Raw genomic sequence first — 14,480 nt, forward strand, 5'->3', positions numbered from 1 at the left:
TTTAAGCCAGATTTACACAGAGTGAATCAAAAAGGATGCTGCAAATTACTCCTTTCCCTATTAAAATTTCACGCAATTCTAATTCTAACATGGCTTTGTGAAGTGTAAGGTTTTTCTAGAGGATTTTCAGCGTGCTTGTGTGAATTACACTACCCGTGTACAGCATTATTTAAAAGAAGGCTTCCATTGACGTGACAAATCATTACAGGGTATTGTGATGAGAACAGAGCTCAGGCTAAGGAGCAAGTAACGAACGCATCCACTTCCAGCAGTACCTGCTGTTTTTCTCACGTGTGCCTTAGAGGATCGGATGCATTTAATAACACGAAGGCAAGTACCATTTTTGAAGGTGAACCTCTAGTTGTTCCTGTTTAGCTTTGTCCTCATAAAACAGCCCCATTACTCACACGTTCTCCTAAACCTCAAAGCCGACAGACAAGCGATGAGCTCAGAGCTCTGCAGCCTGGTAGCGCACGGTGGGGCGTGCAATCCGAAAACCGCATTTCTCTCCATTGCAAATATCAGAATTTAACGCCAGCCTTTCAAAGCAAGGCTCTACCTAACCCCACACCCTTGCTATACTCATCGTCACCCTGTGCTCGTACGGGAAGATCCGTTTTTTGCCCTGTGGTGCCTTTATGCTGAAAACACCAAACTGGCTCTCAGAACAGATCACGCACCGTGCTGGTCCTCACTGAAATGGAACCAGCCCTTTGTGCAGGACATTCAGCGTCATTTCCAGACGATACAGAAAAGAACTCCAGTAAAGCAGGCTCGATGGGACAGGGCGACAGCAAAAAAGACAGAAGTCTCTTCTGGAGAGAAAAGATTGCACCCAGCTCAGGCCCAGGTGGAGATAAGTGCACTTGGCTATTGGTCCTTGCCTGGGTTTCTGAGAACAGGCAAGGGAAAAGGGCAAACACAGCATGTTCCTCCAAATCAATAGTGCTGTGACTTCTTCTGGTTCCTTTCTCTCTCACTATGACATACATATTTATATGTGCAAGCACAATTGTATTTTCCTCAAGTTAGTGATTTTTGAGCTAATCTTCCTCCAAATTTTAAATAGCATCACACAGTAAAAAATAATCTAAGTTGAGGGACAGATATGTGTAGGTCTAGTGCCATTTTACACAGAATCCCAGAGTGTCAAGGGTTGAAGGGCCCTGGAAAGCTCATCCAGTGCAATCCCCCCATGGAGCAGGAACACCCAGATGAGGTTACACAGGAAGGTGTCCAGGCGGGTTGGAATGTCTGCACAGAAGGAGACTCCACAACCTCCCTGGGCAGCCTGGGCCAGGCTCTGCCACCCTCACCCCAACAAGTTGCTTCTCACCTTTCAGTGGAACCTCCTGTGTTCCAGTTTGCACCCATTGCCCCTTGTCCTGTCACTGGTTGTCACCAGAAGAGCCTGGCTCCATCCTCCTGACACTCGCCCTTTACATATCTGTAAACATTAATGAGGTCACCCCTCATAACAACATTATGCTATGTAAAGTGTTGTACAAAAGATTGACAGAAGGGGCCTCTTACGTTCAGCCAGTCCAACCTGCTACCTCAAAACCAATTAAATATACTTCACAATTTCTTCACCTAGTTGTCGGGACCTCTAATGCTGGTAACACTGCAGCTTCTCAAGGAATTCACGTTAGTACTTCACAAACTCTCATTTAGGAAACTACTCTTCCTATTTACCCTTTGTAGTTTGTTACATCATTTGTATCCTGCACGGACACACAGAACACGATTCCCCCGCTGTTACACATCCCCACAGACTAGAGACACGCATCTGCCTTACTTCTCTTTTTTGGCTGAATAACTTGGTTCCATGTGCTTCTTCCCTGCAGATATTTTAGACACTCGATAATTCTTGTTTTTTCCTTCAGAAGCCAGCTGAGAAATGAGGTTTTAGAGACCTAATATCTGTCTTTAGAATTTTGTTAGGATACAGAAGAAAAGCTCCCGGATGAAAGAGCCTGCCTCTAGTTAATGAGTGAAACAAGACATGCATTCTTGTAGAAAAAGCCAAACAACACACTCAAGAGATGATGAACACTTATTTAAAGGTCATTGTGGTCAACACAGCTATTAAAAGCAGCTAGAGTGTTGAAAACAGTGGGCAGAATTACGTTGCATTTTCATAAGTACACCAAAATAAAACCAAGAAAACCTCCTTTGTAATGAAACAGAACCAGCTTATCCATGTCCAGATTCTGCAATAAGAGATCTCTGCAATCCATAATATTTTTCCATCTGTGTTTTTTCTTTTCTAGAACAATCATACACAGAGCATCACCATATCCATATCATACACAGAGCCTCAAACATCCACATTCCTCTCAAGGTCCCATTTGACTTGACTATACAGTGATAACTTACCAATAACTTTAACAAAATAGGCATCTGCTTCAAAGTTATTTTTTAACGTATGGATAGCAAAGTCCTTGTTGGAGTAGCCTTTGCTTAGCACAATGATATCCAGGATTCCCTAGAGGAAAAATAAGTTGAGGTTAGAACGCAGTTTTACTCTACATAACATCTACATTTAGCAAACAAACTCCCTTAGAGATACAAAGAGAAACAATGAGTGTGTGCGGCAGAGTTTACACGTTTACTACTCATCCGAAAATCTTCCCCATCGTGTAAATTGATGGTGATTTAGGGCAGCGCAGGAGGCAGCACAACTCACGTCCTCGTAGATGTCGAAGAAGGCGGCCACCACCGCGTCCTTGATTTGATTCAGATCCGACAGCTCCCAAAACACTTTGAACATGCGACGGACGCTCTTGCAGCTCACGTTATTGCACGGGACGTTTTCGAGTAAAAACGCTTGCTGATTGCTGTAAAACACAACAATATGGAACAACCCATTTGCTGTAAAAGGGCTAAATAACAGATGTTGCAAAAACCTTGTAATTAAATAATTATTAATAATAAATAAAGTAATAATAAGTAATTAAAACCTGCTGAAGTATAGTAAAAAGGAAGGCAGAAGCCACTGGATACTTTAAAATCCATAAGCATTTATGTAAAGTTTACAGATAGAATTATAACCATGCCTGACTTAAAGCAATGAATACACTGAATAAATGGGTCGGAATCAGCAGGAATGATTTCATTAACCATTCACTGAGACTGAGCGTACTCTTGCTTCATTCTGAAGCAAGGACAAGTGCACTTACCTGCCATTTTCCTTAATCCCCTCATCTTAAATGCTACTCCAAAATCATCAGTGCTTTTTCCTTATTTTATGACAATCTTGTTCCACCTCAGCTCCATTAATAAATATTCTTAAACATTGCATGACGTTTTAAAGAAAAGACTAGACCAAATCTCGACTCCTTTCCTTGGCAGTGTGCATTTAATGGCTTTCAAAACATCACAAACTGGACAAATAGCAGAACTCCAACTGCACTGTGAGGAAAGAAGATATAAAGCGGCGCTGAGCCGGGAAACGCCACTTTCCTGCACCTTCTCAATCAACAAACCCCGAGACAGGCGACAGGAATATAAAACCAATGGCAGACCCCACAGAGACACTGCAGATTGGAAAGAGCACTGGAGAGGGGTTGTAGAGGAACAAATCAATGAATGGAGAAGCGCAGCATCCCTCGTAGCAGAGCAGCAAATTCCTTTTCGTATGATGGATTTATCCCCACACGGCTCCTTTGGAAACACAAGTATCAGCTTGCTTAGCCACATAACAACTCAAAGACATGACAAATAAATGTTAAGCAACAGCAAACGTTAACTCTGCCTACGAGGACACACACACAGATTCACTGCTCTGAGTCACACGAAGTCAAAAGCTGATTCTTTCATCTCATTTTTTAAAAGGCCAGTCCGCTTGCTTACCACAAAAACCAGAATTTGCAGAGTAACAAACAAAATAACAAAATTCTAAAGCTAATGAAAATGATTACTGTGGGTGAGAAAGACAGGATAAACCAGGGTTTAAGCGTGAGAGCAATGTCAAACATCTTTTCAGTGGTTTATTTAAGTGGAATTTACAGCAATGCATCACATCGCTGAAGTACAGAGTTTTTTCCGTTTCCAAGCTACCTATTATTAGATTTATAATGGAAGCTGAGCCTTATTTCCTGTCACTTTCCAAGGCAACTCCTTGCCATTTATTTTATTGATGTTTTCGAGTCATTTTGACTTCTATACCAGCATTGAATTCCTCTCATTTTCTCTAAAAGCACCTTTGAAAAGCACGATGAGACGAGTTGATAACTTATTTGATACGCAGCTTCTAAACAATTATCACTCTGGTGTCTTCTACACCATCTTGCTTTGTCCCTTCTGAAAACCAGACAGTATTTATAGTAAAGAACTAAGCTGCACACTCATGTTTAACTCCAAAATTATTCTATTTGATTCTTAACTTTCCTCATATTTCTGGCCAAAATTTTGAACGATATATCCTGCCATTAGTATTTGAACAGCATTAGCCAACTAAAATACACTCCTAATATTAGTAGTTTCTGCTGAAAATATTAATTTCTGATGCATTTACTCAGGTGTAAATAGCTCCTCCTTTTTGACTGAAGCTGAGAGAACATGATTTTCCTTTTCCTCGTGTATTTTCAGCCCGTTATCTCTTGACAATAACCCAGATAAGGATTTTATGGTGCGTATGTAGGCATTACGTACAACACCTAGAAACAATCTCAAACCAACTGGCTCTCCAAAGTGAACGAATACACTCCCACAGCAGCTTGGGGAGAGGAAAAAACAAAAAGCGCTCCTGACTGGAGGGGTCAGTCTTCAGATTTGCTCCCCCCAAAAAAGGCAGCAATACCCTGCTGTATTTGCAGGTAACTGAACAGCCTGAGTGCCTGGAGCTGCCATCTGTTCTCAGGTGAGCGCCGCTCCCGGCTCCACACGTTACAACTAATTGTCTTCGTGCACAAACTTCACATTTTCTTGTGCGTAGTCAAGCGATTCCCACTTGACTCAATACAAGATAAAAAATAAACACAGCAATAAAACATTGATAAATTATTTTATGTTTTGATTGTGTAATAACGAACACTAATGAGATCTATATCTAGAGTGTCTCAGCAATTGTCAGCCAAGCGATGCTCTTCTGGAGCGCGCCCAGTCCCCGTGGCTCCCAGGACTGGGCTGGCTGGAGGGTCCTGCTGCAGGGACGGGCATGGTCGCAGCGGGAAGGAAACCGGGCTTTTGCTGCCTCCACAGCTGCTCAGGTTGTTTCAGAACCCCTGATGCCTGGATTTGGCCTCTGAGCTGCCAGTCAGGTCCTGACGTTCTTTAGGGCGTCAATGCACAAGTGTCTCCAGAGTCAAAGTACCCACCTCCACGTTTCACGTGTGCGACACACTGCAACTACCAAGAGCAAGTTTATCACCTTCCTATTATTTTAAACCAAATTTGAAGATTAACACCATCAGAAAAACTTCTCCTTGTAACAATGAAATTCATCAGCATCCTTAAAACAAGAAAACAATGTCCTGGAAAGCCTATGGAAAAAACTGAAGATTGACACTGCTACAATGGTAAAAGCTTTCTATCCACACTGAAGTGCTACACAATTCAGCTTAAATCCTGAGAAGAGGTAGAGCAAAGAACTCCCAGCTAAGACGAGCGTATCACCCCTACCTGCAGCCCTTTAAACACCGAGTGCACACACAATGTGTGCCCCGCGGCAGCTGAACCCCGTCCTGCCTGCACCGCTTCATCCCAAAGGCTCCTGAGTGATGTTCCATAGAGCACAGAGCTGGCTGGGACCTTCTGCCCAAAGACACCTCTGCAGCACAGCTGGATTTCATGAGGCCGGAGAACTACGAGCAAGACTTCGCACCAAAGAAAGACTGAAGACTTATCTCACTGTTATTTTAAGGTATTTATTTGCAATTAGAATTAAATATTTACAGATTAATTTGATACGTCTCTCCATCTGTCAGTTTGAGGCTAGTCCATTACAGTTATACAGGGGACACCTAAATGACTAATATCTTATTCTAGACATTCAGAATAATTGAATTAACCGCTTTTTTGTTGTTGTTTGTTTGCTCAATTACAAGGTGCTCATCAATCCCACATTTCAAAGAACTCCTCTATCCAATCTTAGTTCTGACAAGTAGCAATAATTTAGGAAGAGATAATTTGGTCAAATAAGAGTCCTTTCAAGTATACACTTATAAAGGATTAATATTTATAAATTAATTCAAAACCGAGCATGAATACCTGGAGAACTTTGTAGAAGTGTATTGTACTCAAAGTTCTCCATTCAGCTGTCCATATGAAGTTGTTTGTTATCTCCAAGCTTCAGTCTTTACTGTTATTTAACATCAATGTCAGAGCGAGATATACTGTATTTCCAATTTTACCATTACCAGTGAAAAACATTTCCTTTCAATAAAAGCATAATTGAAAAAAAAAGCTTCCTTAGATTCCATTTTTGCATTAAAAATGCCACTTATTAGCAGCTAATTTCAAAAGAAATGGTTAAACAAAATTTGTTTCATGTAGTTAGGTGGGAGACAGATGGGTGTTTATAGACTCCCATGCAACACTTTCCATGTTACCAGAGGCAATTTTAAACCAGCATTTGAAAAAAATGAATACATTTAGATAAGATGGGAAGAAGAGATGAACCAACGCGTAACTACTGATAAAATTCCTTTACCTATTATTATTATTATTATTATTATTCTATATACACAGACAATTTCAAACAGAGTCATAACTAGAAGGAAGAAAAATTCATGTATGTATCTAGACTGAAGAAAAACCTTTGGACTGGAATTCTAATGTGCAGATTTTGACTCAAGTCAGAAGTTACAGTAATTCCTAATGGTCAGATAAATATGTATGAGTCGCCTGGGAACTGAGCACGTTCACCTGCCGAATTTATGGCGTGCCGGGGTTCAACCCCACCACACTCACAGCCACAGGAGAGAGGCCTTTTTGCTGTTGCTGGTAAGGAACGTCTCCACGCTCTCAGAGCATTACACGCTTTTATTTGAAATCAAAAGGCTATGGCAGGAGATGAAACCGTTCTGAGAATACTTGGAGCTATTAATCATCTTCCTGAGTGAGTCACCTGGCAGGACAGCAAACCAAGGCGATTCCTAACGAGCACGGCTTTATTGCAGTGCTTTGTAGGTATTTTGTGTGAAAGGGCTTTCCTGAATTGTGATGAGAGCATATAACTGATTTTAATCATATTCTTCCATTATCGTGTATCGGTATATTTTCAGATGAATAAAATGGTTTCTGCCTCCTTTAATTTCTTTAAGTTACAGACAGCAATGAGAAGCCGGGCTTATCAGGCTATCGCACAGATTGAGGTCGAGAGTTTACTCAAATGCTTTATCATTTAATCACAGTAATCAATCACTGAAATTAGCTCTGTGGATGTGGCATGAAAGGCTTCAAAGAAAGAAATAAACAGCTTGATCCAGAAGTGTTTAAAATCAATTAAATAAGGTTTTCATTTTAATTTGCTCTAATTTAAGAGGAGCTTTTAATTTAATTCCCACACTGGTTTAATTCTCTCCAGTCTGTGACCCAGTTCCGCATGTTCAAAGGAATATTTGCTTAAGTGTCTCAGAAAAAATGAAATAACATGACTTTGAAAGTGACACCTGATCATGAGCGCAAAAACTGTGACTGTCATTCCCATCCCAAAGCATGAAGAGCCTGTTTCCATTACTTTTCTACAAATACTGGAAATAAGCAGTGTTAATAAGCAATGTATTTCTTAATTCCTAGTTTACTTACTCTTTCTTTGCCAGACTTGCTCAGTTCTCTGAACTTCCCTTTTAATCACCTGTCAAATCACCTGCCCGTGCCTTCAGTCCTTGTGCCCTCCTGTGTCACTAAGCTTTGAAATCAACTTCCAAAATAACTTTAAGATGCACCCAAGTGAATAAACAAACCGCTTCAGAAACAAGGAGAATAAAGGCAAAAGTGTATCACAGTAATTCATTGCAATGAGACACTGGTAACTTCCTGGGCTTTAACAGGAGTAACTAGTTATAAACTACTTAAATCTTTTACATAAAATTACACTGCCATAATAATACACCTGCCAGACGAGAGAGGATCCGAAGAGTTTTAAAAGATAGAACAACTTCAAATAAACCTCTGAACTCCATAAATCTTCATAAAGCCTTTCCGAAATGCCCGGCCAGCAGGACGCGCACCAGCAGACAGATGTAGCACAGCCCAAAACACAACGGTGACCAAAAGAAGCCAAGAACAACTTGACAGCTGAGCAACAGCCCCCCAGCAGGGCCCCGCGCTGGGACCGCGCGCCCGCTTGGGGCAGGAACGATGACATTAGTCTCCTCTGCCACATTTCACCGCAGCAGCTGCTCTGGTGGGTATTGAAAGGCTGGGAGGTGCAGACGAGCTCAGCTGCTCACAGCCTTGTCACCTAGGCTGAACACAAGCACGTAGCTCTGAAACTGGGGCATTTTGAGGTGTGTGTCTACCTGAAGAACTCTGACACAGAAATCTCAGTGGGTGACATGTTAGGGAGTCACGAGAGAGTCTGAATTGACTTTGTGGACTTCATCATCTCAATTCTTTCTGTACACTCTTCTGAGCTCCTCAGTTATTTTCCTTACGGAGCATTAATTCCAGCTACGAACCTGCACCCAAGCTCATCCAAAATACCATACAGAGGAAGATAATAAATACACCTGTCAGAGAGACTTATTTTGCCTTGTAATGCACTAGTGCAAGTGTTTGTTACAGACCCCAGTAAGGAAGATGTTGAGACTCCATACGGTATTGATTAAAATACCTTTCACAAGCGATGACATGAGGAAGACAAAGAGGATAGCACAGGTATGCAGCTGATCTGACATCTCTTTAGAAGCTGGCAAAGCCAAGTTTTGCAGTGTCAGGCAGACCTCACAGGGCACAGCGTGATGTCCTGTCTGCAGTCAGGTTCTCTGACTTGATGGTCTCTAGAGCTCATTTTGGTTTTTCTTAGAAGTAAACAATTCTATTCATCATTTTGACTGTCAAGCAAAAAGATGTTCACATGAAAACATGCTGCTCTGCTTCAAGGTAAAGCCAAGCACACGCCAGTGGTATCATCGCTGGTGTAGCGGCCCCGGGTGGCTACATCATGCTGAGCTGGGTCTTACCGCACCACGCTGGGCCTTATGCTGCTGAGTTGGGCCTTCCTCTGCTGAGCTGGGCCTTATCCTGCTGAGCTGAGCCTTATCCAGCTGAGCTGGACTTTACCCCATTGAGCTGGGCCTTATGCCGCTGAGCTGGGCCTTATCCCGCTGAGCCGGGCTTTATCCTGCTGAGCTGGGCCTTATCCCACTGAGCTGGGCCTTATCCCACTGAGTTGAGCCTACCCCCACTGAGCTGGACCTTATCCCGCTGAGCTGGGCCTTATCCCACTGAGCTGGGCCTTCCTCTGCTGATCTGGGCCTTATCCTGCTGAGTTGAGCCTTCCGCCACTGAGCTGGGCCTTATCCCGCTGAGCTGGGCCTTATCCTGCTGAGTCCCTGTCCGTACCCCCATGCGCCCCCTCCCACCTCCCACCAGCCGGTATTATAGTGATACAGAGCATTGGAAAAACAAGTAAGGAAGCAAGAAAGGAGGAGAAAGGTGACACTGAGGAATTTAACAGGAAAGGTTAGATTTTTTCTTTTTTTTTAGTAGGGGGATGAGTTTACTTATTTCCATTATATTTGGACAATCTAAAATCATGGCTATGTTACCAGGTACATCTAGAATTCCTGGCTCTATTGCATTTTTCAGCAGTCCCAGTCCGCGGTCAGTCCCTGTGACAGCACGAACAGGTTGCCTGGCTCGCAGCCCAGCCCGGCAGCTGAAGCCAGGAATTTACAGAAGATGTGCTGCGAAAGGAAAGGGAGAGATAAGCAGCTCCTGTGATGCGGGAGGAGTGCCTAAAGCGGTACCTCGTGCTCCAGTCCCTGCGCAATTCCCCACCGAGACTCACAGCCTGAGCCTGCACAACTCCACATTGCACACACACCAGGGAGGCGCACACCTTTTAAAAGGGGAACATTTGGCAGAGAACAAAGCTCGTCTTCACTTGATAAACTGAACAAGATGCAATGAGATTAGGAATTTGTACGAGCGATGATTGAACATGCATTGGGTAGTCTTTATGTCTAGGTTTACATATACTTTACCTTCCAGATGTGTTTTTTAGTATAGCAAGAGCATCTGGGTAGCCATCCATATTGTAATCTCCAATATGAAGTGTAATTGGAAAAGAAATTTCCACTGAAGATTTGTCATTGTGATATGGTACAAAGCCCCAGAGTGTGTCTTTATTTCTGAAGTCTTGCAAGACTGGAATCCACTGTAAAATAAAACAAAACAAGAATAGCTTGGTAAGAAAATCCATTTCATTTATTAAACCAACCTAATTCTTTTTAAAGCAGCCGGCATTTCTTCACTGCATCAGGATTCTTAACCATTTACCAATTTCCAAAGAAGAAACTTCCTGAAAGGCCAGGCTGAGGGCACGGGGCTTGTTACGCCCCAAGAACTGAAGGTTTAGAGGGGACCGAAGAGTGGAGACAACTGAGAGGATGGAGCCAGGAGCTCTGCTGAGGTTTATGGGAGAACAAGAGACAATGGTCACAGACTGACACAGGGAGGATCCAACTACAGACAGACAAACAAACCAAAATTCACTATGAAAGAGGCTCAGAGAAGCTGCAGAATCTTTGTCCTTGCGGGTTTTCAAAGTCTGACTGGACAAAAGCTCTAAACAACACAGCCTGTGTTCAGTGCTGACCCTGCTGCAGGCAGGAGACTGGATCTCCTAAGGTTCATTTCAGCTTGAATGAGTCTTATTCATGGAGACTTAGAAGTTCAAGAGCTTCAATTCCTCTCCTATCTCCCCAGCAGCATCAGATACTGAACTGTGTGATAAGAAATTAAGATTACAGTATCAAATTGAAAGTACAAAAAAAATGCAAAGTATAATTTCTCCAGGACAAGAAAGAGAATGTATCTGCACTTACTTTCCACCAAGTGGTGCAGAGGTGCTAAATGGGAATTTATCTTAATTAAAATCAAAGTAATTTCACACATTGGTATGAAGCTAAAGCACCAGGGTTAACATTTCAAGGCTACAGAAAATTCAGTGCCACTTTTAAAGCCAGAAGTAATTTTATATGTCAACTGACTGACAAAGCCTTCAAAAGGACAGAAGGGTGCTACCTTAAGGGACCATTATCCCCAACATCAAAAGCACTTAACAGCTTCTTAAATGTCTCTCATCCAAGCCTTAATTTAGCCATCTGAGGAAGGAGAAGGAGACCCTGACAGCACCGCTTCCCGCGGGGGAGAGACTCCCTAAACCCAACCCCGCGACCAACAACCTTCCTGCTGCCAGCAACCGTGTGTGACCCGCGGGCTGCTCCCCTGGATTGCAGACACCCACACACCCACCGGGTAAACCCACACAATTATCAAAAAAGCACACTAATGGCAACTTTGTTTGGCCATCATGGATGGCTTGGGAGCTTGGCCCAGCCCTGCCAGGTCCCGTGTACACACAGCGCATGTCTGATGGGTGGTGGGGGCGTGTGAGGTGCAACAATGACCCACGGCACTCAGTGAAAACTCAAACTTGAAATTAAACCTACTCTGACAGAACCCCAGAGTGTCAGGGGTTGAAGGGCCCTGGAAAGCTCATGCAGTGCAATCCCCCCATGGAGCAGGAACACCCAGATGAGGTTACACAGGAAGGTGTCCAGGCGGGTTGGAATGTCTGCACAGAAGGAGACTCCACAACCCCCTGGGCAGCCTGGGCCAGGCTCTGCCACCCTCACCCCAACAAGTTGCTTCTCACCTTTCAGTGGAACCTCCTGTGTTCCAGTTTGCACCCATTGCCCCTTGTCCTGTCACTGGTTGTCACCAGAAGAGCCTGGCTCCATCCTCCTGACACTCCCCCTTTCCATATTGATCCCCATGAATGAGTCCCCCCTCAGTCTCCTCTTGTCCAGCTCCAGAGCCCCAGCTCCCTCAGCCTTTCCTCACACGGGAGATGCTCCACTCCCTTCAGCATCTTGGTGGCTGCGCTGGACTCTCTCCAGCAGTTCCCTGTCCTGCTGGAACTGAGGGGCCACAACTGGACACAATATTCCAGGTGTGGTCTCCCCAGGGCAGAGCAGAGGGGCAGGAGAACCTCTCACACCTACTGACCACCCCCTTCTAACCCACCCCAGGATGACCCTTGCCTCCCTCCTGACGTACACACACCTATTTAGTTACTGTTAGCTGCTGAAGGGTGGGAAATCTAAGGAAAGCAACAGAAAATAAGAAAAAGGCTCTTAACCAGAGGGAAATTTTTCCAAATGTTTCGATTTCTTAGCACTTATTTGCTCTGCAGAAGACAGATACAGCAGTAGTATTGCAAAATACTCTAATTTTGAAAAACACCAGTTGAAATCAGAACCATGAAATATACAGTTTTTACTTTACACGGTATCATTCACACAGTCAGTGCATTGAAATCCAATTATATCCATCATATACTTTCTAAATGTTCCCATGTATGGCAATGCTATTTTAAAGAAATAAAGTTAAAAATGAATTTTAAGTACAAATCCAAATCCGTATTCTGTTTTAACTCTGCTCAGAGTCATCCACAGAAAGTAATTTTAGAATCATAAGGTCTACAATAATAATAATAAAAAATGATAAGGTCTACAGATGCAAAACAACAGATGAGCAAACCAGAGACATCACCTATTGCTACCGAACTACAGAGCGAGATTCACCCATCCGCTGAACCAGTGCTGGGACTTTCTATAACAGCAGTTGCAGAACACTTAAAAACCATCAGTCCTGTTGGATGTGTAAGCAGAGCACATTCCAGCACCATCGCTGACGTGCTCCGACAGCTTAAATTCAGAGTAACGCACACTTCTGGTGAACCGTTCTGCGTGTTTCTCTTCCGAACAGCACTACTGTGTAATGTAGTGCGAAAGCCATTGTTTGTGTGCCTCGGGATACACCCTTCAGTACAGGAGACAAAAAATGAAAACATGTTTGTCAATAACATCAACCTCCTACTTCTTTTGTATTTGATAATCCATACAATTACTTCAAGCTTCATGTTTGCTGTCACTATCTTAATAGGAAAAAGACTAAAACTATTTTCTTCCTTTTACTGTAAGATAGAAACAGGTGGGTATAATGAGAACACACAGAGCATATGATTTGTGTTACCTGGCTCAGACGAAAAACAGACTGAAAAGTGGAATGAGTATATCATAAAGAAAATTTAAATGAGCACAATATTCAGTCAGAGAAATCAAAGATTTACTTCTTCCCCTTCTGTTAAATCCCATTGCATAGCACCACTAATATTGTTACTTAAATATTTATATAGATACTTTTACTCCTTCAATTAAGGACTTTGCAGACAAAAATAAGAAAAATTGAGTGCTTGAGAATTTGTTTTCAAACTCTTTGAAGATTTTCAACAAGCAGAAGAGAGAATGCTTTACTGCCTTGTGAAAACAGCATATTCTTATTTTGAAAAAGATCGCAGGTAATTGAGAAAAACTTAAAACTATTTGCATTCACTCCAAAAAAGGCTCATTTCTTTGAGCATCCGCGTTCTTCTCTAGATGAGGATGCTAGCATGTTTTAGAGCAAGAGGACTGCCTTTCCTCATCTAGAGAAGGACGCGGGTGCTCAAAGAGTATCCTCTTAACAGGTTTTAGAGCCAAAACTGTGGGATGCACACATCTCAGTTGTAAAACTGGGCCAGAAGCCTATGCAGCACCAAGGCCCATGCTTGGGAACTGGTAGCCCACTCCTGGCCAACACCTTTATGGGAACCACCAGGGTTTCTCCTTTCTGTGACAAACACTGTCCATGGTTACAGAAAGCTGAGTATGGAGAGCGGCCTGAAGGAACCGGCCCAGCCAGAGACGTGCTTTTCCCTGGGGCTCCCCTCGCTGTACGTGTCCACTGCACGCACCAAATAAACGGAGGGATTTGGGGATGCATTAGGTGTTCACTGCATATGAAGGTCACCTGAATTCCATATACAGTCAAGTAGCCACTATAGCATATAAATAAAGTAATTACCTACACATTACACCATTAATTTATGGTGTTCAAAGCCTGGAAGATGACAATCCCCAACACTGATTTAGCAATGCAGAAAAAAGTAACCAGAGCAGTAGAAGTCATGTTGTTGATGCTGGAGTGCAGCTCACAGCCTCATTTGTTGCTTTGAGGAAGACGGGCAACTTAGAAATGATATGAGGATCTTGTAGAATCACAGATGGTTTGTGCTGAAGGCCCTCCCCAGCTCCCCAGTGCCCCCCCTGCCATGAGCAGGGACATCTTCACCAGCTCAGGTTGCTCAGAGCCCCGTCCAGCCTGGCCTGGGATGTCTCCAGGGATGGTTCATCCACCACCTCTCTGGCCAACCTGGGCCAGGCTCTCACCACCCTCAGGGCAACAATTTCTTCCTTGTG

The 14,480-nt window shown here is 43.2% G+C and overlaps 1 protein-coding gene across 3 annotated transcripts in view; it reads right to left on the reverse strand.

Moving 5' to 3' along the window:
• ITFG1 (integrin alpha FG-GAP repeat containing 1) overlaps positions 1–14,480 on the reverse strand; it is a 92,156-nt gene that overhangs the window by 26,550 nt on the left and 51,126 nt on the right. For all 3 annotated transcript variants that reach the window (XM_013367794.3, XM_065028580.1, XM_065028581.1), the window contains exons 10-12: positions 10,158–10,330; positions 2,690–2,840; positions 2,380–2,488 (exon numbers count right to left, since the gene is read on the reverse strand). In XM_013367794.3, the coding sequence (XP_013223248.2) occupies positions 2,380–2,488; positions 2,690–2,840; positions 10,158–10,330 (433 nt within the window). The remainder of the gene's footprint in view (positions 1–2,379; positions 2,489–2,689; positions 2,841–10,157; positions 10,331–14,480) is intronic.

This window comes from Columba livia, chromosome 13 (assembly GCF_036013475.1).
Source record: "Columba livia isolate bColLiv1 breed racing homer chromosome 13, bColLiv1.pat.W.v2, whole genome shotgun sequence".
Taxonomy (NCBI): Eukaryota; Metazoa; Chordata; class Aves; order Columbiformes; family Columbidae; genus Columba; species Columba livia.